This window comes from Ustilago hordei (assembly GCF_900519145.1).
Source record: "Ustilago hordei strain Uho2 genome assembly, contig: UHO2_contig_21, whole genome shotgun sequence".
In the NCBI taxonomy this organism is placed as follows: Eukaryota; Fungi; Basidiomycota; class Ustilaginomycetes; order Ustilaginales; family Ustilaginaceae; genus Ustilago; species Ustilago hordei.
The window spans coordinates 164,733-191,763 of NW_024545274.1; the positions used below are offsets into that span (position 1 = coordinate 164,733).

At 50.3% G+C, this 27,031-nt stretch overlaps 7 protein-coding genes across 7 annotated transcripts; 3 read left to right on the forward strand and 4 right to left on the reverse strand.

The window, feature by feature from the left end:
* Window positions 1-679: 679 nt before the first annotated feature.
* Window positions 680-1,813, reverse strand: UHO2_06800 (uncharacterized protein; the record flags this gene model as incomplete). The annotated part of the gene is made up of 1 exon (XM_041557838.1): window positions 680-1,813. One exon carries the CDS (start codon window positions 1,811-1,813, stop codon window positions 680-682), a length of 1,134 nt encoding a protein of 377 aa, XP_041413772.1.
* Window positions 1,814-2,420: 607 nt separating this feature from the next.
* Window positions 2,421-4,742, reverse strand: UHO2_06801 (uncharacterized protein; the record flags this gene model as incomplete). Its single annotated transcript, XM_041557839.1, has 1 exon — window positions 2,421-4,742. The coding sequence occupies one exon, from the start codon at window positions 4,740-4,742 to the stop codon at window positions 2,421-2,423; it is 2,322 nt and encodes a 773-aa protein (XP_041413773.1).
* A 4,466-nt stretch (window positions 4,743-9,208) lies between these two features.
* UHO2_06802 (uncharacterized protein) lies at window positions 9,209-10,189 on the forward strand (the record flags this gene model as incomplete). Its single annotated transcript, XM_041557840.1, has 4 exons — window positions 9,209-9,326; window positions 9,420-9,680; window positions 9,812-9,864; window positions 9,926-10,189. 4 exons carry the CDS (start codon window positions 9,209-9,211, stop codon window positions 10,187-10,189), a joined length of 696 nt encoding a protein of 231 aa, XP_041413774.1.
* Window positions 10,190-14,055: 3,866 nt separating this feature from the next.
* UHO2_06803 (uncharacterized protein) lies at window positions 14,056-16,095 on the forward strand (the record flags this gene model as incomplete). The annotated part of the gene is made up of 1 exon (XM_041557841.1): window positions 14,056-16,095. The coding sequence occupies one exon, from the start codon at window positions 14,056-14,058 to the stop codon at window positions 16,093-16,095; it is 2,040 nt and encodes a 679-aa protein (XP_041413775.1).
* A 2,103-nt stretch (window positions 16,096-18,198) lies between these two features.
* UHO2_06804 (putative Sulfate permease) lies at window positions 18,199-20,898 on the forward strand (the record flags this gene model as incomplete). Its single annotated transcript, XM_041557842.1, has 1 exon — window positions 18,199-20,898. The coding sequence occupies one exon, from the start codon at window positions 18,199-18,201 to the stop codon at window positions 20,896-20,898; it is 2,700 nt and encodes an 899-aa protein (XP_041413776.1).
* Window positions 20,899-22,206: 1,308 nt separating this feature from the next.
* On the reverse strand, window positions 22,207-22,734 carry UHO2_06805 (uncharacterized protein; the record flags this gene model as incomplete). The annotated part of the gene is made up of 1 exon (XM_041557843.1): window positions 22,207-22,734. The coding sequence occupies one exon, from the start codon at window positions 22,732-22,734 to the stop codon at window positions 22,207-22,209; it is 528 nt and encodes a 175-aa protein (XP_041413777.1).
* A 3,148-nt stretch (window positions 22,735-25,882) lies between these two features.
* UHO2_06806 (uncharacterized protein) lies at window positions 25,883-26,386 on the reverse strand (the record flags this gene model as incomplete). Its single annotated transcript, XM_041557844.1, has 1 exon — window positions 25,883-26,386. One exon carries the CDS (start codon window positions 26,384-26,386, stop codon window positions 25,883-25,885), a length of 504 nt encoding a protein of 167 aa, XP_041413778.1.
* Window positions 26,387-27,031: the final 645 nt, after the last annotated feature.

Genomic DNA, 27,031 nt, shown 5'->3' on the forward strand with positions numbered 1-27,031 from the left:
TCCTCATTGCTCATGCATATTCTCAGCCCTTTGGTGTCTCAGCTAATGCTTTTGCATCCAGGTTGGAATGCTGGTGCATCTTCAACTGTTACAACTGATTTCAGTGAGAACAGTCATAACGAGCTCATTTGGCAGATTTCGTCATATGCGCCGCAAGAAGGGCTCAGCGGTACATAGTGGGTTGAGCGACATCATAAGAGCAATGGGGTAACTACAGGGGGCCTGTTGCCGTTGTCATTAGCAAGCAGAAACTTATGGCAGGAGGACATGTGCACAGAAGGGGTCTGAGCATAGGAGCATGTCGTGAGGTTATCACACAGGGAGATGGTCATATGCAAGTCAAGGCGGTATCCATATGGAATGGGACAAGGACAATAGCGGTACTCACATGGAGTGGGAGTAGGACACTAGAAGTGTCCATAAGATCAGGAGGGGTCACAAGACAGGGGTAGGGTCAAGAAGGTTTTCACTCTGGTCAGAAGGAAGGGGAGCAGTGTCAATGAGATCTATACACCGCTCATGAAGGGGAGGAGCAGTGTTGCTCAAACACGTATATACTTTCACTTCACTACAGTATTTGAGTGGATCCTTATCCACTCTATCTACTACTTATCTAACGCTTTACTTGCTCATGCTAGGTTGATCAGTGCAGTCAGAAGGGTTCGGCTGTGGTTATACATCAAAGTGGCATTTTCTTAACCATGACAAAACACAAGGGCCATCGCAAATGCAACCTTTGCACCTCTTTCCCACCATTGGCTCTCTCGACCTCCTTCTTTAGCTTTTCAAGAAACCTATCCACCACGTCCTTTCCCGCGTGTTCCTCCTTATCTCCTTTGTGCTCGGTTAGGTAGGTATGGGTTGCCGACCAAGTTCTGAGATAGCTTCCCAGTTGGTCCCACGTGAGATGTTTATCCATTGTTGCTTCCTTCTGCTCTCCTTCGAACGCTTTCCTGACCTCTTGGGTCAAACCATCAGCGTTGAGTGGCGAGGTAGTTAGGGGCGGCCAAGAGGACCAGATTTGGTCCCGGGTTAAACCTGCTGTAGAGAAAGTTCTTTTCAAGGCGGTGGAGCTATCCCATTGCGGGGCGATATCGGGGTAGCTATGCGGGAAAGGGATTGGTTCCAGACCTTGGTTGACAATACTGCGGCCGGGTTGTTCCCAGTATTCTCCAATACCATCTATTTTCTCGTCAGCAGGGTAGGTGGGAGAGAGTTTTGGACTCCCTGGTCCCCGACCATCTTTGAGCGCAAACCGATTCAACAAGCTCCGAGTTGAAGGAAAATCAGGAAGGAAAAAGTCTGGGTAGCCATACAGACAAACGCTACCACCCGGTTTTACAATCCTAGTCAACTCTTTCCAAAATCTAGGATAGTCGAACCAATGTGCTGCCTGTCCACTCGTAACCAGATCTACACTTTCATCGGAGAGCAAGCTGAGCTCTTCCGAGTAGCCCTGTTTGTATTCGACTGTTCCAAGTTTTCCTTTGATCCCATCGGAAGCAGAGGGGACGAGGTGTCGCGGAAGGTTGGGAGTGACGGGTGTGATGGCTGCATCAACCATTTTTGACGACGGATCGAGACCGATGACCCGATCGAAATGCGCAAGGAGCGAGAGAGTCGAGATTCCTGGTCCACAGCCCAAGTCGAGAGCGAGTGAGGACCCAACAGAAGAGGAGGAAGGAGAGGGAGAGCAAGAGGGATGACGGCCGAAATGATAGGTCAGAAGCTTATCAGAGACCCATTTAGGATAGGAAGGTCGAAAAGCAAGGTATGCTGCCGCATCGAAAGTCGTTTTCGAGAATGTGGCCATGATTGCATAGCAAGCCGAGCGAGTCCAACGAATGTAGCAGATGTGCTGGTGGAAGGAGGTTGAGATGACGAAGCGTGCCTAGGGGCTGCGAAGAGAGCTGTAGCTCTTGCTGTTCGATCTGTTGAAGCTTGATGATGCCTTGTAAGGCCCTACGGAGGCAGCCAAGCGAGCACCTTGTATGTTTGTCTTTGAGATGAGATGGTGGTGGTGGTGGTGAAGAAGCGCTTTTCGACGCAACTATATGCGCACAGAATCGAAGGAAGGCGTTCAAGCTCAACGTGCGGGAAAAGGAAAAGAGGGGGTCCGTGCGTTCCGCCAATTACTGCCGTTTTTTACCGCCGGAAAAAGCCTTCCCAGACCGCGGCGGCTTGAGCGGCCAACCCGGTCGTTGCCATTCCGCGCAATCCATGCCCAGGGTTTGACGGATATCTCACACAACAACAAACAGATACGCTTGCAGAGGTAAAGACGGAATTGCGATTGCGAACAAGAATGGGAATGCTATGCAAGAATGCTGATGCTACAAGTGCCAAGAAGTATGCTGAATGAGGAATGCATTGCGAGAAAAGAGGGCGTTCTATGGAAGTGTGCGGTTGAGAGGTGTAGTCTAACGAATAGATCTAGCATGCGCCTGAATGCAACAAGGTTGGCCCTCATCATGGTTGGGATTATCAATAGCCATCTCAGTCAGGTCCTCTTCCATCTCTGGCTCGGTCTGACGCCATGTCGGCTTCAACCTGGGACTGTCAGTGGGCGATGGGGTATGACTCCTCGCAAACTGTTCTGAAAGCTTACGAAGCAGGCTAGGTCGGTCAGAACCTGCCTTCTTGAGCGTGGCAGCGTTGCCTCTTGCACGACCCAGGGTGAAGGGCGAATCGACTGAGACGCTTTCCGACTGAGCAGTAGGTGCGTTCGGTTCGTCGAGACGACCGAGAGCGGAGACGCTTTGCACACGAGCTTCAGACAGACCGGCTGTTGAGGCTGAGCGGATGCGCGAGGGGCGAGCGGGTGGAGGGAGGGGAGAGTGACCTGGAGGTGCTGACTGTGTCAACGACTCGATGGGAGGATTTTTGGGTGATGTTGGGCTCGTTGGTCGTGCCAATGACCTGCTAGTGGTACGAGTGGGTGGACTTGAGCCATGGTCAAAGGTGTGTTGCAAGGCTCGCTCCACCGACTGTGAGAGGCGGTTTGCCGCTGGCAATTGCGCCATCGGATGTGCGTTGCTATCCGCAGATGAACGAGATCTCGACCAACCAGGAGTGCAACCAAATGCGCTTTCTTGGCTGCTGACGCTCCAGATGCTGGTGGATAAGGGTGCGGCTTGACTGTGCTGACTGCGCTCGCTTGCCAAGGCCTGCCAACGCTCGCCATTTGGATCCGAGTTGAGAGGAACGAGGCTGTCAGTCTCCCTATCATCAGCAGCAGAGCGACCTGTTTGAGGAGCAGCAGCACCCTGAATATCGATTCCGAGGCCGTCGCGGGCTGAAGCATCCACCAGTCGCATGCCGGACAGCGAGTTGCCAGCTGACTTGACCTCGTGATGCAGCTGCAGCCAATCCTCTTCTGGTCCGCTGTAAGGAGAGAAGCGCTGAGCGCCTTGACCCGGTGTCTCTACCTGATCGACGAGCTTCTCGCCAGAGTCAAGCGCACGAGCTCCAAAGACGAGTCGGATGGTCTTGTGAAGATAGATCCTTGGCGACTTGGCTTGCTTACTACTGCCCTTCTTCGACTTTCCTTGGCCACGTGGACGGTACCGAAGAGCCTCTGAACCATCAAAGCCAGCTTGATTATCGTCGTGATGCGGTTTGACCGGTGGACAACAGAACTGAAGATGTATGGCGAATCGAAGAGTCTCCTTTGCCGGAGCACCGAGGTTGCTGGGCGAGGATCGAGCGGAGGATGCTTGGTCGGTGGTGCATGTACCTTTGCTTTCTGGCCGAACCATGGTCTTCTGACGAACAAAAGTCTTGGTGCCGGGCTGCATATCGGTCAAGTCGTACGGCACGAGGAAGAGCTTGATCGCGTTGAGGTCAGGATACTTGACGATCAGCTGCACTTGCCCTTTGGGCGGAAGAGCGTAGCCGGGGATCGAGGGCGTCTCGACAGATTCAGCGTCGCCTGATGAGGACAAGCTGGATGATGGGATCGAGTCGGTACCGAGTGTGGAGAGCCGCCTAGAAAGGAGCAGATTGTGATAGTGGGCTTCTAGGTCGATCGTCCCAACGTAGGGGCTACCAAGTGCGGCGGTGGAGCCAAGACTGGAAGCTGAGGGAGGCGCATCGATAGCGTGAAAGTCGTAAAAGTGGGCAGGAAACTTGACGTGAAGATGAGGCGGGCAGCGCAGAGAGGGCTTGCAACGGCCCATCCCAAGCACACCGATCTCTGCATCAAAGATAAGTGGCTTGGAAGCGGGCATCGACATGCGACCGCGCAAGAGCGATTCCTGGAAGGAGCCGACTAGGCTGCCAAAGTTGGGCGTCGGACTGGAAGCAGAGATGCTGTAGCCGGAAGAGCGACGGCGTGTATTGACGGATCTTGTGAAGCTGGAGGAGGGTAACGGAGGAGAGACGGCGTAGCTGTCATCGACAGGAACGTTGGAGACTGTTGATGACCATGCAAAACCGAATGGACTGCGCATCAGGCGAGCAGGGCCGCTGACATGACGAGAGGAAGGAGCGGCAGAGAAGACCGAAGAGCTTGAGGCGAGAGGGCTTAGACCCATTCGCGCTGGACTTTGCGCGTCGACGTCAACGATGGCCTGATATCTTGCCTGACGAGAAGGTTCAGGGGATGTGTTCGAGGCAATGTTGCCGTAGGTCTTGGCAGGCTTGAACAACGGTCGCGATTCGTTGGCCGGTGGCGCAGTCCGTTCAGACGCCAGCGCAGAGCGACTGAGCGGACTACTCGGGAAGGCGCTTTCGAATGACATCGTTGCGAGGATGGAATGAGGCTCAAATCGACAGCGTGGGACGCCAATGAGACGGAGGATGGGGCGGAGGAGTCGCCATAGCTGTTTGATCAAGCGGTATTAGTGCATACTAGAGACACAAGCAACGGCGAGAGGTCAAAGTTGTGATTCAGATGTGCCGAGCTAGAATCGCTGTTGATGTTTGCTGATACGGTCGACGCTGCCTCGAAAAGACTGTTTGCTCTGAGTTGCGCTACTTGAGATGGTGTAGGAAAGAGGGCTGATGATGATGATGGTAAGAAGGGGAGAAGCGACTCGTCACTGTGCACACCGGCTATAGTCAGAGCCCAAATCAAATTTTGGATCTCCGGCTGCAAGTTAAATGCAGCCTTTGCTAAAGATAACATTCCAGCAGCAAGCTAAAGTGACCAAGGATCGGGCAAAATCAATCTGGAATGCAATCAGGGAAAGCAGATCTGATTGTAGATCAGGCAGAGCCGATATAGCAGGAATTGGGGACAACTGGCTCCCGCTTGTTGACACACTTTGACATTAGATGGTATCCTCCCACCTGAGTTCATGTTGCAATACTGTATATAGACATTTAGCAGAGAGCTCAAGGCTACCACTATGTTCTCTCTTCATGTCAATATAGTATTGTGATTAGCTTAATAGCCTGGACACTGTGCTTGAATTGACATTGCCTGATAATTGTTGATAAGAGTCCAATCTTTCAACAGCCTTGGCCTAAAAGAAATCAACCTTCACTTGGCTCAAAGCTGTTTGTGTGCTCGGCTGCTGAATGCTCATCAGAATCCATCAGCATCACATCCCAGCTCGCTTGTTCCAAATACAATTTCATCGCCTTTGCCTTATCTTTTGGACCCACACCATTAGCATTGAGGCTGACCATCATCTTCATCACAGACTTTGTGTTGAAGGGTGTGCGAGCATGCAACAAACAGTGTTGATCACAAGTGTCAATTGCGATCAAGATCATAAGCTAAGTACAAGATGATTCAATTGTATATGTGTGCCTTCCAACATTCCATGTATATGTGTATGATACAAGGACAATGAGACTGAAACATAACAGAGAAACTATGTTGTCTATCTGTTAACCAGCATGCTGATGCCAGTCACAATAGTCATTCTGGGTAATGTAATATATACCTGAGTGAGCAAAGTTGGTGTTAGTGTAAGATCAGAGTAGAGGTTACATACTTTCACTGTCCCCCTCATCAACTGAGTGATTGAGCAGTCCAATGTTGGTCATACCTAATCAATGTCGAGTGTGAGCTAAGAGGCTCTGGGAGACTGGTATCAGTGGTCACATGCCTGAAACCCGAAATCTATGGTAAAGGTCGATTAAAATCAACCTCGGCGAAATCTATCATAGAAGCTGTCAGAGGTCATGCACCTGAAACCCGAAATCTGTAGTAGAAAGGCAACTACTACTGATCTTAGCAAGATCTGTGATAGAGGCTCTCTATTATTGTTCTTGTTGGAATCTGTCATAGAAATCTTCTATGACTGTTTTCACTCAAATATGTTGTAACTGGTATCTATTGTGGATTTCGACTGACCACTGGGGACACTTGGTCCAGAGGTAGCTGTCAGTGGTCACATGCCTGAAACCTGAAATCTGTAATAGAGTCTCATCTATTACAGATCCTGTCAAGTTATGCGACAACACTTGTGGTATTGCGATTCTCATCAAGTTATGTCATAGCAATGTCCCTATGACTTTACTCACTCGAATCTGTGATTGGAGTAATGCTATTGCAGAGGTTGTGGTAACACCAAGGTCTGGTGTGAGTATATTGTTGGGTGGTGTCAACACGAGTGTCCAGTGTGTTGACTATTGCTTGAGGTGATCCCTGGACCACAGTGGACTACTGCCTTCAGTTCTATCTTTATCTGGACTGCTGGTTTGCTATGAACTGCCTTCAGACATCAGTGAGTGGTGATACAACACACATGCTACAATGAGAAGAAATCTATTTGATTGCAACTATGCTGACTGAAACTAATGAGTACTTATGCTTCTGAAGTAATACTAGTTATATGGTGTAGAGTGGATGAGGATCCACTCATCCACCTATGACAAGAAGGTATGCTTATATACATCTTTTGCAGTGTCGCCTGTGACACTGCTCTGGCTCTCTCTCCAGAGAGTAGCCTCTTCGTTGAGTACTATACAGGGGTCCCTGTAGCACTGCTCCTGTCCTTCTTGAGCTGTGTGTCGACCTCCTTGACACAGTTCTTCCTCCTCATGAACTATATGCCAGTGTCAGTGACACAGCTCTCCTTCCTCTTAACTGGCGACTGTTCTCTTGGCTCCTATCTTGTGAACCCCTGAGTGGTAACTGTCTGCATGCTTCTGAGCTTGGTCCCCTTCTTGGCAATGCTTGGTCCTCCTTTGCATGTGAAGTCTGCTGTATGACTGTCTTTGCCACTGATCTCCATGGAATCTGCTGTCAGGGGTCTCGCGCCTGAAACCCAGGTCGGTCTGTCGAGATACTCGGTGACTATCAAACTGTGCGACAGCTATTGTCTCGGTATCGGTGACTATCAAGTTGTGCAGTGACAGCAGGTGGCATTTGTTGTATATACTATCATAGGTTTCGGCTGACCTCTGTGGACACTCTGTTCAGGGGTAGCTCGGCACGATCAATATCGATGTTATGATGACACCAAGGTCTGGTGTGAGTGTTGATGATGATGAGGTTGATGGTGTTGGTGATGAGATTGGTGATGTCGATGATAATGAGGTTGATGGTGTTGGTGATAAGGTTGGTGGCGTCAACACGAGTGTCCAGTGTGTTGACTTGATGCTTGAAGTGATCCCCGGACCGCAGTGGACTACTGCCTTCGGTTCTATCTTGATCCGGACTGCTAACCTGCTATGGGCGCCTTCGGATGTCAGGTAGTGGTGATACAACACACACACTACGATGAGGAGCAACCTTGATAGATTGCTGCTATGCTGACTGAAACTAATGTATACTTATGCTGAAGTGATAACTAGTTATATGGTGAGTAGAGTGGATGAGGATCCACTCGACCTATGATGATGAGAAAGCATGGTTATATACCTCTACTCAGCATTGCCAGTGATGCTGCTCCTGCTCTCTCTCTCCAGAGAGTACCTTCTTCATCGAGTACTGCTCAGGGGCCTCTCCTGCTTGACACCCCTGTGCCTCTTGAGCTGTGTCGACTCCTTCGACACTGCTCCTCCTCCTCATGACCTGATGTCAACTCCTTCGACACTGGTCCTCCTCCTCATGACCTGGTGTCGACTCCTTCGACACTGGTCCTCCTCCTCATGACCTGGTGTCGACTCCTTTGACACTGCTCCTCCTCCTTTGATCAGTGACAGTTCCTTTGGCTCTTGTCTCTCGAGCCCCTGAGTGGTAACCATCTGCATGCTCCTTGAGCTTGGTCCTCTTCGTGGCTGTGCCTGCTCCTTGAGCTTGGTCCTCCTCGTGGCTGTGCTTGGCCCTCCTTTGCATGTGAGTCCATAGGAGTCCATGGTCTCCATGGAGACTGCACTACGACCATGCTCTCTACTGATCTCGACTAGATCTTCGATACCTGTGCTCCTTCCATATGAACCCATGACCCTCCTGCTTCTTGAGCATCCAGGCCCATGACATCTGCCATATGATCTTGCTTACTGTGGATTCTGGCAGGATTCGTGATATCAACTTCGCTTGTGCCAATCTAAGTGAGATCTGTAATAGTGCTGTCTCTACTACAGATCTCAGTGAACTCTGCTGCAAATCCTACGATCTGCCTGATTCCTAGATTCCTGTGCTCCCTTCATATGAGTTGATGGATTTTCCTGCTTCCTGCGCATCCAGCTCCATGACAGTAGCTTGGCATGATCAAAGTCCAATAGTTACTTTGTCTGAAGTGGCACCAAGGTATGGTGCTAATGAAGCTGGTGTCAACACAAGTGTCCAGTGTGTCGACTGAATGATTGAGTGATCCCCAGACCACAGTGGATGACTGCCTTTGGTTCTAATGATTGAGAGAGCCAGACTGCAGTATGAACCACCTTCGGTGTTAATCAATATCTGGACCACAGAATGAACTGCCTTTGGATGGTGTCAAGTGGTGATACAACACACACACACTAAGATAGTAGCAATTCTCTGCAATTGCCACTGATGACAAATCTACTAAATATATGTCAGAGGTCACGCACCCAAAACCTGATATCTGTAATAGAACCGCATCTATTACAAATCCTGTCGAGATATGCAACAACACTTGTGGTATTATGATTCTTGGTGAGAAATGTAGTAGAGATGTCTCTATCACTTTTCTCACTCAAAGATGCAGTAATGGGTTTGCTATTGCAGGTTTCAACTAACCACTGTGGACACTCCATCCAGAGGTAGCTCGGCATGATCAATAACTGATATGAACTGGTACCAACACCAAGGTCTGGTGCAATTGAGGTTGTTGTTGTTGCCAACATGAGTGTCCAGTGTGTCGACTGGATGCTTGAGGTGATCCCTGGACTGCAGTGGACAACTGCCTTCAGTTCTATCTTTATCCAGACTGCAGGTTTCTATGAACTGCCTTTGGATGTCAGTGAGTGGTGATACAACACACACACTACAATGCATGCAATCTATTGAGATTGCAACTTGCTGACTGAATACTAATGTATACTTATGTGTAAAGCTATAACTAGTAATGTATGGTGTAGAGTGGATGGTGATCCACTCACTTGCTATGATGAGGAGCATGGTGTCAGGGGTCTCGCGCCTGAAACCCAGGTCGGTCTGTCGAGATACTTGGTGACTATCAAACTGTGTGACAGCTATTGTCTCGGTATCGGTATTGACGAGCTAGTTGCTTGGCAACTATCAAGTTGCACAATGACAGCAGGTGGCATTTGTTGTATAACTACTGCCTTCGGTTCTATCTATATCTGGACCACTGGTTTGCTATGAACTGCCTTTGGACATCAGGTAGTGGTGATACAACACATGCACTACAATGAGGAGCAACCTTGATAGATTGCTACTATGCTGACTGAAACTAATATATACTTATGCTGAAGTGATAACTAGTTATGATGTGTGTAGAGTGGATGAGGATCCACTCAACCTTTGATGATGAAAAGGTATGGTTATATACTTCTTCACAGCATTGCCAGTGACACTGCTCCTGCTCTCTCTCTCCAGAGGGTACCTTCTTCATCGAGTACTGTTCAGGGGGCCTCTTCTGCTTGCTTGGCACCCCTGTGCCTCTTGAGCTGTGTCGACTCCTTCGACACTGCTCCTTCTCCTTGCTATCCTGCTTGTTTGGCACCCCTGTGCCTCCTGAGTGGTGTCGACTCCTTCGACACTGCTCCTCCTCCTCAGGACCTGCTTGCTGGTTTCCTATACACTGCTCCTTCTCCTTTGACTGGTGATGGTTCCTTTGACTCTTGTCTCTCGAGCCCCTGAGTGGTAACCATCTGCATGCTCCTTGAGCTTGGTCCTCTTCATGGCTGTGCCTGGCCCTCCTTGCATATGGCTCAATGCTCCTTTGCATGTGAGTCTGTAGGAGTCCATGGTCTCCATGGAGACTGCACTATGACCATGCTCTCTACTGGTATCGACTAGATCTCCGATACCTGTGCTCCTTCCATATGAACCAGTGGCCCTCCTGCTTCTTGAGCATTCAGGCCCATGACACAGAACAGGTAAGACTGCTAGGTGGAAGAGTTGAGGGGAGGAGGAGCAGTGTAGGAGGAGACCACAAGGGATACAAGTGGTGTCACTGGCAATATGGCAAGGACATCCATATAATACACACTTGCTCCTCATTGCAGTAGTTGAGTGGTTCCCCATCCACTCCACACCATATCTTACTAGTTATAACTTTCACATAAGTATACTTAGTAGTTTGTCAACAGTAGCAATTGCAGGACATTGCTTCTATTGTAGCACATGTGTTGTATCACCACTCATTGGCATTTTCCAAAGGCAGTATTAACTGTGGTCTGGATATTGATTGACACTGAAGGTGGTTCATACTGTGGTCCAGCTCTCTCAATCATTAGAAACTGAAGGCAGTCATCCACTGTGGTCCAGGGATCATCAAGTACTCAGTTGACACACTGGACACTTGTGTTGGCACAAACATATTCACACCAGACCTTGGTGTCATCACAAAGTATCTCTTGGTTATTGATTGTGCCAAGCTACCTCTGGACAGAGTGTCCACAGCAGTTAGTTGAAACCTACAATAACTTTCAAGCTACCACATATTCAAGTGAGAAAAGTCATAGAGGAGTTCTATGACTGATTTCAGCAAGAATAATAATAAAGGCCTTTTTACCACAGATCTCAATAAAATTGGTAGTAGTTCTAATTCTACTACAGATTTCAGGTTTCTGGCACATGACCCCTGGCAACACTGCTCTTGCTCATCTCGGGAGGTGTAGGTTCTCCTTTGGCACTGCTCCTCCTTCTCCTGCTCCTTTTCTTGTCTGCTTCCTGTCTTGTCTTTGCTCCTGTTCCTTGTACTCCTTGTCTCTGAGCTGGAGTGAGGGTGTCATGGGCCTGGATGCTCAAGAAGCAGGAGGGTCACTGGTTCATATGGAAGGAGCACAGGTATCGAAGATCTAGTCGATACCAGTAGAGAGCATGGTCGTAGTGCAGTCTCCATGGAGACCATGGACTCCTATGGACTCACATGCAAAGGAGCACTGAGCCATATGTGAGGAAGGCCAGGCACAGCCATGAGGAGGACCAAGCTCAAGGAGCAGGCACAGCCACGAAGGGGACCAAGCTCAAGGAGCATGCAGATGGTTACCACTCAGGGGCTCAAGAGACAAGAGTCAAAGGAACTGTCACTGGTCAAAGGAGAAGGAGCAGTGTATAGGACACTGGCAAGCAGGTCCTGAGGAGGAGGAGCAGTGTCGAAGGAGTCGACACCAGGTCATGAGGAGGAGGAGCAGTGTCGAAGGAGTCGACACCACTCAGGAGGCACAGGGGTGCCAAACAAGCAGCAGGATAGCAAGGAGGAGGAGCAGTGTCAAAGGAGTCGACACAGCTCAAGAGGCACAGGGGTGCCAAGCAGGAGAGGCCCCTGAACAGTACTCGATGAAGAAGATACTCTCTGGAGAGAGAGCAGGAGCAGCATCACTGGCGAAGCTGTGAAGAGGTATATAACCATGCTTTCTCATCATCAAAGGTCAAGTGGATCCTCATCCACTCTACTCACCATACAACTAGTCAATACTTTAGAAACACAAGTACTCATTAGTTTTCAGTCAGCGTAGCAGCAATCTATCAAGGTTGCTCCTCATCGTAGTGTGTGTGTTGTATCACCACTACCTGACGTCCGAAGGTGCCCCATAGCAGGTTAGCAGTCTGGATATAGATAGAACTGAAGGCAGTAGTCCACTGTGGTCCGGGGATCACCTCAAGCATCAGTCAACACACTGGACACTCATGTTGACACCACCAACCTTATCACCAATGCCACCAACCTTATCACCAACACCATCAACCTCATCATCATCACCACTCACACCAGACCTTGGTGTCATCACAACCTACGCATTGATATTGATTGTGCTGAGCTACCCCTGAACAGAGTGTCCACAGAGGTCAGCTGAAACCTACAATAGTATATACAATGAACGCCACCTGCTGTCACTGTGCAACTTGATAGTCGCTGAATGACTAGCTTGTCAAGACAGATACTGAGACAATAGCTGTCGCACAGTTTGATAGTCACTGAGTATCTCGACAGGCCGACCTGGGTTTCAGGCGCGAGACCCCTGACAGAGGGCAAGCAACCTCATTATGTCCTAGGGGTCTCACCCACTCCATTGGAGTGCTGGGACCCCTTGGGTCCATTGTTCCATCCAGATCCTCCCACTCTTCATTGCTGGCATGACAACCCTCTTACACCAATGTCCTTGTTGTATAGGGGCCTCTCCCACCTCATCTGAGTGGTGGGCACTACCTTTGCATGCCCCCTTGTGAGGTCAGTGGGAGCAGCACCCTCTAACTGGTTTCATCAAGATCTGTTGTAAGGTTATGATTCTACTGATCCCAACAAATTCTGTTGTATGATCTTGCTCCTACCAATCCCAATGAATTCTGTCATAGGACCTAGATCCTACCAATCTCAACAAACTCTGTTGGAAGCCATCAATTGCCTGATCCTGCAATTCCTGTGCATGGTCTCTCCTCATACAAATCCAGTTCTTCTGTGCATCTGGTCCTATGACCTATAGATGTATACAGTGTTGCCTGCGACACTGTCCCTCCTCCTCATGAGTGGTGTGGAGACTTCTCTGACACTGCTCATGTTCCTCCTGCTTTCCTTGGCCTCCTGTGGGGCTATACCCAAGTGAGCAAAGTTTGAGTTAGTGTGAGATCGGAGTAGAACTTACAGGAGACAGAAATCCAAAATGCAAAATGCAAAATCTAAAATCTAACAGTGGGTGTTGGACGAGCTCAAGTTGACTCTCTACCAAAACAAGACTTGGCTGCTTTGACAAAAGATGGCCCTGCTGAAAATAACGATCCAGTGGAGAGCAAAAGCGACGAAGAATCGGGCCAGATTGATCTAGAGTACAATCGGGAAAAGAGATCTGATCATGAATCAAGCGGGACCGATACAAGGAGAGATCGGATAGAACACAGTCCCACTCATTGTTAGGCTAGATCATGAAAGAGCATACTCGCACGATAGGTATCAGCCTCATGGATGTATATATATCTCACAGAGAGCAATAGGCTCTCGCCACATTCCTTAAGTCAATTGAGTATATATGTTTCTGTCTTTTAGTAGCAGTGACATCGTGTTTAGACTATCCCCGATCACCAGTATCGGGACCTAAAACTTTTCATATGTTTCTGCCTTAACGGAGTAGTGAGATCGTACTTAGACTATCCCCGATCGCCAGCTATCGGGACCCAAAACGTCTTTACTTTCAACAGGCCCCTGATCAGCTAACTGCTCTGCCAACTGTACCATTTGGTGCTTTAGCTTGGCACATCCCTTGTCCTCATCTTTCATCCTTCCGAACAGCACATGGCATCCTTTGCTACAATCATCATCCACAACGAACAAGGCTCACATACACACCTCGATCGGCGCAGGATCACTTGTACCATGGACCAGCGCTAGAGAACACTTACGATAGGCAAGACGATCGGAATCCGCTTGAATGGTTCACTCGGGCGGATGGGTATAGCATTGGAACAGCCGAGGAGCGGATAGACACTGGACACGCTCTCGAACGCACCCACACCCCCGCCCCGCCCTCGATGCCAAGGGGAAGAGCATAGCCTTGAACTCAGCAACCATGTCAGAGTTTGCCTTGCACAACGGATCACGCGCCAATGGTACCAAGCAAGTCGCTTTCGATTACAAATGCCAGGTCATTCCAGAAGGCGACTGCGCAGAGCTACGCAAACTGCTCAGCCTCTGCCCGCCCCCTTGTTTCAGAGCACAGAGCGCACCGATCGCTGGTCCAACAGCGCGTCCAGGCAGCTGGATTGGTCGCGCCATCTCTCCGCAGCTTGGTCGCGCCAAATCGCCACAAGCCTCAAAGAAGCCAAGTGGTCTCGGCCATGCTCCGTCTACCAACACATCCACATCCTGGAGGACACGCTTGGCTAGTTGGGGCAGCAACACCGACACGAGTCCACATGTTAGCAACGTAGCCACTGCACCCTCGTCACCTACTCGCAGTGCGGGGCTTCGCCTGGTAGCGCCCGTTCCAGCCAGAGGCGCAGCAACTCGCATGATCCCATCCATCGACGACCAAGAAGAGTGCGTCGAAGCTTCTCCTTCCAATGAAAGCGTCGATTTTGACGATATCAACGCAGAGTTCCAGAATGCAGCATTCAGAGTTGCCATGAACCAACATCTTCTCCAAGTCGAATCACTGCGAGCTGCCAGCCCAGCTTTCCTACCAACACGAACCCCTAGTCCCTTGGCACCATACAAGAGCATCAACAACCCGAAGAACCAGGCAAATGATCGCTCGAACCCTTGCAATCGACCCAGGAGCTGCTTGGTCGTCCGATCCAAGACTCCGCAAGCACCAGGACCACCACCATTGACATGCGATGGCATGACAGCGCTTCGAGCAACACGCTCCAACGATCGAGATGTCTGCTTGACGCGACGCAGGAGAGCCCAAGGTGTCCCCGTCATCTGCCCTTCTCGCCTCAGTTCGCCCGGAAAGGAGCGAGGCCGGAATGGATGGGAAGAAGATCAGATCGGAAAGAGTCATAAGCCAGCGGTAGCTGCTGCTGCGCCAACTGGGAAGCAGTCCAAGCTGTCACGCTGGAGGCGCTTCCGTCGAGCTGCGTCCGAGGAAGCTCATCACGTCGAGCCAAGCAGCTCTCGACATACTTTGATCGATGCACGCATGGACCAAGCTGCCATCAGGCGCGAGATCCAGGCAGGACGTTGGCCGTTTGAAGCTCCATTGAATGCCGAGTGCAGTTGCAAGAACTGTCAAGGCAAGATCGAAGTGGGATTGTCATCCGACTACGAACCCAAATGGACACGAGCTGCACGCATTCGATGGCTTGAAGCGCAGGAGGATATGGCAGCAAAGTCTCGTGCCGGAATTTTGAACGTTGCTTCCTCAACGAGCCGTACGGCAATCCAGGCTGACGAGGTGGCTCAACTGCACAACGAGACGGTGCATCCCATGACAGCAGCCGAGTTGGCAGCAGAGCCCACCTCACCGGTCTCAGAACAAGGCGAGGCTGGTGCCAGCTGCACAGCATATGCGCTTGCGACGGCTGCAGTTACCACCAAGCCACCCAATCCTACTGGGCTCGAAGAAGGTGACGAGACATTGCGAACAGAGATCCTCGCACGTCGACAAAAGATGGCTAGACAGAATCGCGTGCCTCGACATGGAGCCCGGAGCATGATGCGTCAAATAGAAGAGGCGGAGCGCAGAGAGAAGGAAGCAGCACAGCAAAGGCCACAGAGTCGAGGCTTGCAACTGTCATGTATGAATGTGCATGGAAGCGCAACAGGGCCTCGACGCTCTTGCTCTGCATCGCCATCTTTGCCGTCAAGGCGCGATTCGGTCTCGACCAATACCACGCCACAGGAACGACAAACAGCCGATGGTCAGACGGCGAATGCGTCTTATTTCGCGCTGAATGCACCACCGGAGCGAGTGCGGTCGCCGTTGATTCCGGCTGATGCGGCTGGCAGCAAACTTGGTCAAGCGAGGCCCGTTGCTACCGTTGCAACCGACTCGACGGCACTTTGTCTGGCCAGCGTAGCAAAGACATTGCAAGTTTTAACCTCGCCTGCTGGTTCGCCTGCCTCTAGCTCGCCGTCGGGAAGCCCAGAGTCGGAAAGGCGATAGCCTTTGACATACACGCACAAACGATGCTGCAACTCTTACAGCGCATCTACCTACATTTTGGCATTCATTGCCATGAAAGATAGCCAGCAACCAATCCCTCTGTTCGACTTGGACTCGATCCATGTTCCGTGTCGTCTGCGCCGCACTTGGCGCATGGACAGCCATAGTGCAGGCTCTGGGTCTGGCTGCTAATGCCTTGTCTCGCTATGAAAGGTGAAGGCAAGTGCGCCAAGTGTACGGGCGAGGCTGGGAATGAAAGAATATATAACTCGAGACAACACGATCTCAGATCTAGGCTCTTTGTCGCACGATAGCCCTCGCCCTCGAATTGCAATGTTATGTTGGTCAGTGTAACAATACAAAAATGCCCGCTACAGTGTCCAGTCGAATTTGTGTTAGCGGGCGTTGCTTGTATCGGCTTGTATCGGCTCGTATCAGGCCGATCGTCGGGATGGCCGATGTTCATGGCAAGAAGGAGCTGCTTCGGCTTCCCCGACGATCGTATCGTGCCGAACACCTCGGCTCTCCGACGACTGTATCGGTGAGAGGTGAAAGTTAGGAGGAGAAAGGCACCTGGGCTCTGTCATTGAATGACCTTTTGCACTGCCTCGTCATGCTCAGACTCCTCCTTTGCTCCAACGTGCCACTGTAATCGTCCACAACCTAAGATGTATAAAACCACCCGAGTTAGTCAGTTCGCTCTCCATCGTCCATCCATCCATTTTGTACATACTGTTCAACGTCGACACACGTAATACGACCGCATCCTGCCACCACATTTCAACATGTCGCTCGTCAAGTTCCAAGTCGATTGCGTGCTACGAGTCATCAGCCTCGGCGATTGCAGTGCTGTTCTGTGCGACTGGGACAAGGCACAGATATCTCTAGACTCTAGACCTGCTGCTGCAATTCAAGCCGCTGCAACTCGACGTCAAGGCGCCTTGGCAGCTGGAGCAACGTCGTGAATGGTTGCGACGCTGGACGGCCGCTTGGAGAAATTGCTGCCCATTCACTGCTCAGGTGCCTGGGTCGCGCGGAATTTTCACTTGTCGTGACTGTTAACTTATCGTTCCAGAGGTCCCACAGCGTTCTCGCAACGAGAAGCGAGAGAGAGAGAGAGAGCGCCAAATCCCTCACGTCGGTTTCTGCCGCATTTCTTCCTGAAATCTCGCCTGTCAGGCATTGACTGACAGCTGCTGATTTAGAAATTTCTCCGTTCGATGTCGCAATCCTATGCTCGTCTTCCGTCACACTTGCATCCTGTTGCTGCTGCAACATGGCCCTCCGCAATGGTCCTCCCTTTCCTCTTCTGCCCACCTTGCTCGATCAAGATTGGCATGGTAAAGCCAGAGCAACCTGCCTGAACGCCGACTCTTGCTCTCCCTGTAGCCATCTCTCAAGGCGCTCGCTGTTCATCTTGTCCTTGCGCCATCAACACCATTATCGCTTCCCACCCAAAGTGTTCGATTGGACACCCCAACTTCGAGCCCAGACCCTCGACGCCATCCTTCATTCCACCTTCGCCATCCTCTAAAAAGCGCCTCGTCCCGTTCTGCTTGGCCTCTTACCATTGTCGCCGCAACCTCGTTTCCACAGCATCTGCGGACAAGGCTTTTCATCTTCTTTTCGCCCTTTAAGCTTCCTTGCTATTGACCTTTCTTCTACTAGTCTCAGCCTTCCTCTCAATTGCCGCCTGGCTCTCGCTTTTCCTCGCTTGTCATAGACTGCATCCGATCGCAGCAAAGTCTACCATCCTTTTCTGGCTTCTATCTCGCTACCAAAGCCCTACTTCCCCCGCTCAGAGGCCGGCACCCACCTCAAATTTCTTCTCTCTCAGCCTTGGCACGCGATTCCTCCTTTGCTGCATTTCTCTTTCGACTCGGATCGAATTTGAAACCTGTCATCCATCCTTGTGCAACTCATCACCAGAGCTATATAGACTTGCTTCCGATCCTCCTTTCCCATCTTATCTTTATCTCAAACACCTTTTCCCCCCTTTCCTCCCCCTTTCCTCCCCCTTTCCTCCCCCTTTCCTCTCCCTCTCGACCTTGCCTCCTGTGGTGTCCCTTTTGCTTCTCGCCACAACATCTCAAGGTCAACGTCATGGCCTCACAACCTCATTTCGAGGAGAAGCCTCCGCTTCGCCAGCGAGGCTCCAATGCCGTCAAGTGGGCTCTTGGATACAACAACACCGAAGCAAACCGTCTCGGCATTCCCATGGTCAGCAGTCGTGATTGGCTCCGCGGCATTTTTGGTCACCCTGGCAGCAAGACCGCCGACTACTTTGACAGCCTCTTCCCCTTCCGAAAGTGGATTGGCTCTTACAATTCTCAATGGCTCATTGGTGATCTTATTGCCGGCATCACCGTAGCTCTTGTCGTCGTTCCTCAGTCCATGTCTTATGCCAAGCTTGCCGGTCTCAAACCCGAGTTCGGTCTCTACTCTTCCTTCGTCGGTGTCATGATCTACGCCATCTTCGCCACCTCCAAGGATGTCACCATTGGTCCCGTCGCTGTCATGTCTCTTCAAACCTTCAACGTTATTCACCACGTCATGCGTCAAACCAACGAATGGAGCGCCGAAGTGATCGCCAGCGCACTTGCCTTCTTGTGCGGTGTCATCTGTCTTGCTATTGGTCTTCTTCGTCTTGGTTTCATCATCGAGTTCATTCCTGCTCCTGCCGTTGCTGGTTTCATGACGGGCTCCGCTATTCAGATCGCCGCAGGTCAGGTGCCAAAGTTGCTTGGTCTCAACAGCGTCAACACCAACGGAAACGCTGCCTACCAAGTCATCATCGACACTCTCAAGGCATTGCCCAAGACAAACATCAATGCAGCTTTCGGTTTGCCTGCCCTTGTCTTCCTCTACTGGATCAAGTGGTTCTGTGGCTGGCTTCCCGCTCGTTACCCTCGCACCGCCCGAACCATGTTCTTCGTCTCGGTGCTGCGTAACGCCTTTGTCATCATTGTCTTCACCGCCGCTTCCAGGATCTGGCTCGGCAACTACAGCGATCCTAAAAAGTACCCCATCAGCGTCCTCCTCACCGTTCCTCGTGGTTTCAAGCACATCGGTCAGCCCATCCTCAACACCAAGCTTCTATCCGACTTGGCTCCTCAGCTTCCAGTCTCGGTCGTCATCTTGCTTCTAGAGCACATCGCCATCGCCAAATCGTTCGGTCGTCTTAACAACTACAAGATCAACCCTAACCAGGAGCTTGTTGCTATTGGCGTTACTAACTTGATCGGTCCTTGCTTTGGCGCTTACGCTGCTACCGGTTCCTTCTCGCGTACTGCTATCAAGTCCAAGTCAGGTGTACGCACTCCCTTGGCTGGTTGGTTCACCGGTATCCTTGTCTTGATTGCTATCTACGCTCTCAGTGGTACCTTCTACTGGATTCCCAACGCAGTTTTGTCCGCTGTCATCATCCACGCTGTTACCGACCTGGTCGTTCCCTTCTCCGTCTCGTACAAGTTCTGGCAGATCAGCCCCTTCGAACTCTTCATCTTCCTCGGTGCCGTCTTTGCCACCGTCTTCTCCAACACTGAGAACGGCGTCTATGTCTCGGTCGCTGCTTCCTTGGTTCTCTTGCTGATCCGCATTGCTCGTCCTCGTGGTCGATGGCTCGGTCTTGTTCGCATCCACCACGGTAACAGCACTGGTCCCAGCGAGTCCACCATCACACTTTCGCACCGTGACGTTTTCGTCCCCCTCGAGAACAAGGATGGCATGCGCGACCCTTCCATCCACGTCGAACCTCCCCCGCCTGGTGTTCTCATCTACCGATTCGAAGAGGCCTTCACCTACCCCAACGCTTCCGCTATCGCCGACTTGCTCATCGAGAAGGTCAAGAAAGAGACACGTCCAGGCAAGCCTGCTTCCGACAAATTCGGTGACCGTCCTTGGAACGACCCTGGTCCGCCCAACCCTCACCTTGTCAAGGCTGCTCGTGCTCTCGCCTGCCGCGGTCGCAAGGCTGCTAACAACAAAGGCCTTCACGATGGTTCCCTTGTCGACCGCCGCCCCACCCTTCGAGCATTGATCTTTGATTTCAGCTCGGTCGCTCACGTCGATACCACTTCCGTTCAGACCCTTGTTGACGTTCGAACTGCAGTGGAGAGGTATGCTGATGCCAAGGTGGAGTTCCACTTTGCCAACATCTTGTCTCCTTGGATTCGACGTGGTTTGCTCGCTGGTGGATTCGGTATTGGTTTCCCATCCAAGCGCATCACCGAGATCGCACCTGTCGTCTCCCAGCCCCAAAACATTACCCTCTCCGCAAGCGAGTTGCAAGCACGAGAGCAAGCCGAAGCTGAACGGCGCGCTAAAGCCATCGAACGTATGAGCCATAAGAGCAACAACGATGGTCCTGCATACCCCTTCTCCGGTCGTCCCAGGAAACCCATGACCGAACTCGAAGCTGGTCTTGCTGGCGATGGTGCAGCTGCCAGTCGAAGTCGGGTTGATCTGCATGAGGATATTGACGAGACTGATCCTGACCGTATCACACGGAAAGTTAAAATCGGTGATGCTCTCTACGACGTCCATACTCTTGATCAGGACGAACCCAACAAGGCTTCCAGCAGCAACACTCCTTCGAGGGATAGCATGGAGAAGAGTCTCGAAGAAGGTCACCAGCAGGAACACGCAGATGACCGTCCTCCTTCCAGTATCTCAATCCCAGTTATCTGGAATAACGACTTGACTCCTTTCTTCCACCTCGACCTGTCCGCCGCTCTTGCTGCTGCTTCCGAAGGCTTGGGTGAAGACTCGCAGCTTTCGTCAAGAATTGACCAGAACAACTAAAATAACAGCTCACCTTTTTTCGGGGCGACCCAAAAATTTGATTCGCACTAGTGCCCTTAGATTCACACACATGTCACCGGGTTCTTTTGCTTTTGGATTTCTCTCTCTCTCTCTCTGTCTCTCTCTCTCTCTCTTTCTTTCTCTCACACACACTCACATTGTTAATTTGTTTGCCTCACATGCCTGTATTTGTAAATGGTAGAATCATCGCAACACTGAACATGGTCTGATATCGTCTGCCTATGCTTGAGCTCGTCTGCTTAATTGGAGTTCAACTCTCTGCCTTTGCCAACCTGCTTTGGCGTGTTGAGGAATGAGTGAAAATACATGACTGCTCAAGGTATTTGCGACTTCCGCAAACCTCGCTCCACGTCGCCACCCGTCAACTCCCACCAACGCACGTAGTCGCCCACCAACACTTGCATCTCATTCAATCACGTCATGCGATCATACGTGGCAGTTGGCCAGTACACACAGGCCGCAGAAGCATATATACTCTGACATTATTGTATCTAGTTCTCATTGAATAGCTAACGATTTCGCTGCTTGCTTGTCCGTCCCGACTGTGTTTCCTCAACAGAATGCACCAGTGTTGGTGGGTGATGATGAGTGGCGACGGTGAGCGAGGTTTGCGGATATGTTAGAGCGAAGAAAGGAGGTCATGTGATTTCACTTGGGGCACGAAGCTTTCTCTGTCGTCACTTGACTTTGATCCATCTTTCACCTCTTCGGACCATCTTCCTTGACGCTTGTATTCTGATGTTGGCGAAAATCATCAACTCAATCCCCTCTTTATGCTGCAGCATATCAATATGCAATGACTTGATCGCGGTATTTCCATTCATATATTTCTCACGTTTCCAGAAGAGGATGGCAACTCTTGCTCTTCCTTCTCTGTTCTGTTGGAGGGCGAGCTTCTACGATACATCCACTGTTCGCCACCAGATGAAGAGATAAACAAAGCCATAGTTGTTGCAACAATTCATCTTGCCACGTTTTTGTACCACGGTCTTGCAAAGAGAAACTCGTATTTTGCAAGCACAAAAGCGGCACAATCACGAGTTAGGGCTTGAGCAAGTACTGTACTGTATTGCACAAATGTTTGGGAACAGAGGCACGAAGGTGCAGAAGGAGAACAAGGGATGTGTGGAAAGGTGATATGTTGGAGTGGGGAGAAAGAGGCTGGCTGAGTCTCGTGAGAGAGGGGCCTATGTATGAGGGATGCTGGCAGGGAAGGACAATTTGTCAACCCATGTGATTGTGCCTAACGTAAAGAGTTGCAGTGATGTCCTTTCCGAGGTCAGATCATTAGTGCACAAGCCGCAGTGCTTCTTCGAAAGGCTGCATCTTCCATTTGAAGTTGGGGTTGTATTGTTTTTCTATGATGGTGGGCTGGACTCTTGCGACAGAAACGATATCAATTTTGTTGTCGTTCGGGTTGTATTCCCATAGGACGCTGGAGTATGCGTGCTTGCCAAGACTTTTGAGGTTCAATTCTTTGCCCAGATTGGTTTTGGGTTCGATGATGCTATAAAAGTAAAGATACCGGTCACGTGAATCAACATACTTGACCCCATTCTTCTTAGCATGTTCGAGAGCTGGTTGAAAGTATTTTTCGGGTAAATTAACGTCTTCGTCGTTCCGCTTGTAGTACAAACCGCCTCTTTCAAGATGTAATGCTTGTTCTCGTGATACTTTTGCAAGCACATCGTTTTGTATATTTCTTAATCCTTGGTCTTTGCTAGCCGCGTAGGGGCCCCAGTTCGAGAGAACTCCTACTGCATGGATGGCCAGCAGGAGGAGTAGGGAGACAATACGGGTGTAACTGGGAGCCATGTTGCAGAGGTGAAATGTTTGCGGATGCAAGAGTGGCGATGTTTACGGTTGTAAGAGACGGAAAGGTAAGAAGAGGCTACTCGACTGTATTTAAGCGCTGCCACGGCTGCTGCTCACCCTCGATAAAAAATTTGCTCACAGTGCTTCTTGGTCTTGCCACAGAGCATCCATCCCACTTCGCACTTGCCTCTCGTCGCAAAACACTATCGCTAGACCTAGCATTGTCCCACCGTCTGCAATCAGGATTGAAACAGCATCTTTCATCACGTAGCACCAAAACTGATCAACTGGTGGGGGCACAACTTGTTGATATTCGAAGAGGCCGCTCGGCTATACTCATTGTTGCGATGTGGGTAATAAGGCACGTTCGGTGGTAACCTTGAGGACTTCATGACCTAGTGAGATAGTTGAAGATTGCAAGTACAATGCGCTGCCTGGAGCTACTAGCAAGCTCTTGTTCACAGACGTATGACTTCTTGAATGCTTGTATTACTATGGATGGATACGGTCATGCGAATGTATATATGGATCTTAGCGCTACCTTTGAGCGCTCTATGCTGAAATGAGTCAACTCCTGAGTTTAGCTTCCTGTGTCGCTCCAGACTCGTTGCTATGGCAACGCTCATGTATCCCACATGCATATCGCTTATGCATGACTTGGCCGTATCGTCAATCGTTTAGACCCCGTGAACCACATTGAAATGCCGACGAATCTTCAACTGAGATCAACCTAAATGATTCCAGTTGGAGGCGTCGGAAAAGAGTCCCACCTTGCTCATTTGTTTTTACTTGATGCTTTCTTTTCAGACCTGGTACTGATGTCGATGAGATGGAAGGCACTTTCTCCCACAACGATGAAGGTTTCTACAATAGAGACAAGCCCAAGAGCTTGATGAGCTTCATCCCACCAACGCGCCACTAAGGCCTGATCGAAGAGCAAGCACCAGTGAGTATCACAGCAAACACACAGCAAGCATGTGAAGACGAAGAGGGTTCAGCAGTTCTGCATACAAGCAGGCTTCACGACAACAGCTGAGATTTCGTCTCCTGGACGGTTGTTGCTCGATGTCTGTATTGTTGCCAGGCTCTGATTGGAGTCGAAGGTGGCCGCAGCACGGTGGCGCACAGTTTGATTTTATGCACTCGGCTTTGGAAAGCGGGGTTGCGTCTTGTGCTGCTCTCTTCTCGTCATCATTCCATCAAGCAGAAGGGCGCCACATTCTCTAAACGACGAGTCAACTGCCGCATTGCACTCGAAAGAGCTGTTGTGGTACACACGCATCATATCCATGTTGTCTTACAATATTCACTGTGCCGTTTGGATCTTGTGAGTTTTTGCTGCGCCTTTCCTGCTCTGCTATTTGATCTGAGAACTGGCCTGAGGTCTGAAAACAATGATACCTTCAACAGGAGCGGTAAGCGTGGTGGCATGCTTGAGGTCCAAGGTCAACCTCTCGGCCACAGAGTGGCATCTGACCTTTGCACTCCACCCAGCCATAGGCATGAACGTGGCGGTGCCCTTGCCATGTTTCCTGGACTTAACTTGCAGACACAAAGTACCAAAAGAAAGGCTAAACTTGTAGCCCACCAAGGTAAGGTAATCTAGAGTGCCCAAGGCTGACACTGCTTTATTACACGCTGCTGCGTTGCCTCATGTGGGTCAATCAGTTGCAAACCTTTGTCGAAAGTGAGGACGAATCATGAATAGCATTTGCTCTCACATCCTATTGTCAGCGAGACAATACTCGCTGGGATGCAATGAGACGACATCTGGTTGAGTCAATCACCGCAGTATACAAAAGGTGAAACCTTAATCTGCGTTGTTCTGCCGCCTGGCTCAATTGATGCCACCAAAAGAGACATCCTCCGCCCCACCGACCAGCTCCGCGTCCGAGTGTTCGGACAAGGTGGTGTGATCCACATACGCCCATCTCTGGTTCTGCTGGCTCGCCTACGCAAGACCGTGCTGCTGCGTTGGCTCTTGCTCGTTCAACAGATGCAGCTCACCGGCTCATAAGCAAATGACTGGAGTTGACTGAACCGGGTCTTGCTCCAAGACACGCTGTAGGTTACCAGCCCAATCTACTAGGGTTACAGACCTGGACTGAATCGGTGCTGGATTACGCGTAGCTACATTGAGGTTCCGATACTAAGAGAGTGAGACAGGTCTGAATCATTGCATCGCCATTAGATGACAAGACGATTAATGTGAAGAAAAGCAACAGAGTTCGGTTGGTGATGACGACCTTCTTGAGACTTGTTGACGTCAAAGAAGTTGAACAGCGAGCCAATTCTTGCCCAAGGCTTTGCGAGTCGGTTTTCATGAAGATCCTCAGCTTTAAATAGCTTTCGGCAACAGAACAAATGCACGACATCCCACCAAGCTTTGATTGACCGATTCGCAGGAAGCGGTAACAGCCTAAGTTAATCGAGTTTCTCACAACCCCCATTCTCAGGCCTAGTGAGATTAACGTAAATGAATCCAGTTGGAGGCGTCGGAAAGAAGTCCCACCTTGCTCACTTGTTTTCACTTGATGCTTTCTTTTCAGACCTCACCTCTCCGTCTGGCAGAGCTCTCATTATGATTTTCCTTTCTTTGTTCACATCTCACCTCCTTTGACAGGGTAGTTTGCTTCCCAGTCAGCATGGACGCACAAGATTGTCTGGATGAGGCAAGGGAGGTTCGATTCAGGCTACACCAAGCTCAATGCGTTCCCAGTTCGTTTATGGGAGAGGCCAATTCAGCGCAGCACTGCTTCCAGAGCTCGGACCGTCTAATCAACGTCCTCGCTGGTCACTTGACTGATACACAATGTCAGAGATGGGAAAGAGAATTGATTGCCTAACTCGGGTGAGTCGCTTGCGAGCTCCCAGCCGTGGCCGTAAGGGCCACAGATGCTCGAGCGTCGTGTGAGAGCGAGGCGGAACGCGCGTGAGAACTAAGTAACAAAGAAAGTGGGTGGGTGTGGTGGGTGAGACAAAAAGCGTAGCCTGTGGCCAGCGCCAAGAGAGATGATGGTCGTAAAGGAAGAGAGATGTTGAGCGAGCGCTCGCTAAAGTTGCGCTCCCGGGTGACACGTGTACCGATCACGTGCCTGATCGCGAATGCATTGAAGTCAGTGTCCGAGACCCGACACTATATCATGAGTTACCAGTGGCGGGATAGGATCTCTTGCAGCGGCTCTAAAACCCAATTTATGGGCTGTCGTTTGATCTTGTCCATACTTAGGATATGCACGCCGTGTGTTTGATCATGTTTCCAATGCACGGTGGCCACGTTGTCGGATTCGAGATGCATTTCTCTCCCAAGAGAATCCTCGGGCTGGATTAGACTGTAGAAGAAAACTTCCTTTTTGGCTGGAACGGTCCTGAAAAGACCCCTAGGGCCTGACCTAGGTATATAATGCCCAACCTCGTACGAACCACCCTCCGCAAGCCTTAAGGCTTTTGGCACAAAATCGGGGACGTCTGCCCAAAAGTTACGAGCCGTGATTTCGAACGGTTTATCTTGGGCCTCATGGCGCCTCAGTTGGTTAATTTCGGCCTCGTAATGCATTTGTTCCTCAAAAACCGGAGGAGCAGCGTGCACGGCGACCGAAAATATTGCCAGGACGGTAAATAGCGACAGAACTTGTTGAATGATGGCGACCATGTTGGTACTGATATCGATGAGTTGGAAGGGCCTTTCGGGAGTTAGTTTTCTGACGGACATATTCCAAGCTCCCTTCTAATCTCAATGGACTATATACGAAAGCATCAGCACAGGTCAAGACTGGAACAAGCACTTGAACGCAGTATCGCTCACTCTATCCAACAAATCCCGCTTACTCTCGAGGGCTGACGCCAACACAAGAAGTGTGCCAAGCTGTGTGTTGTCAAGGCAACATTTATGTAATCGTTGTCATGGCAACATTTATGAAATCGTTGTCATGGCAACATTTATGTAATCGTTGTCATGGCAACATTTATGTAATCGTTGTCATGGCAACATTTATGAAATCGTTGTCATGGCAACATTTATGAAATCGTTGTCATGGCAACATTTATGAAATCGTTGCCACCGGTCAGACAGTTGGGGTTATATAGGAGAAATACTAGACTCACCTGACGCAACTCGACGTTGTCAGTGATGGTGTTAAGGTATATATATTCTCATGTTTTCGTAGCCCCAATTCTTTGGTAATAAGCAAGCTTTTTACCAATAAAAGATGAGGAGGACGGGTCCCGATGATCAACAATCGGTGATAGTCGGAGCACAGTATCGCTGCTGTTTTAGGACAGAAACGCATATACCCAA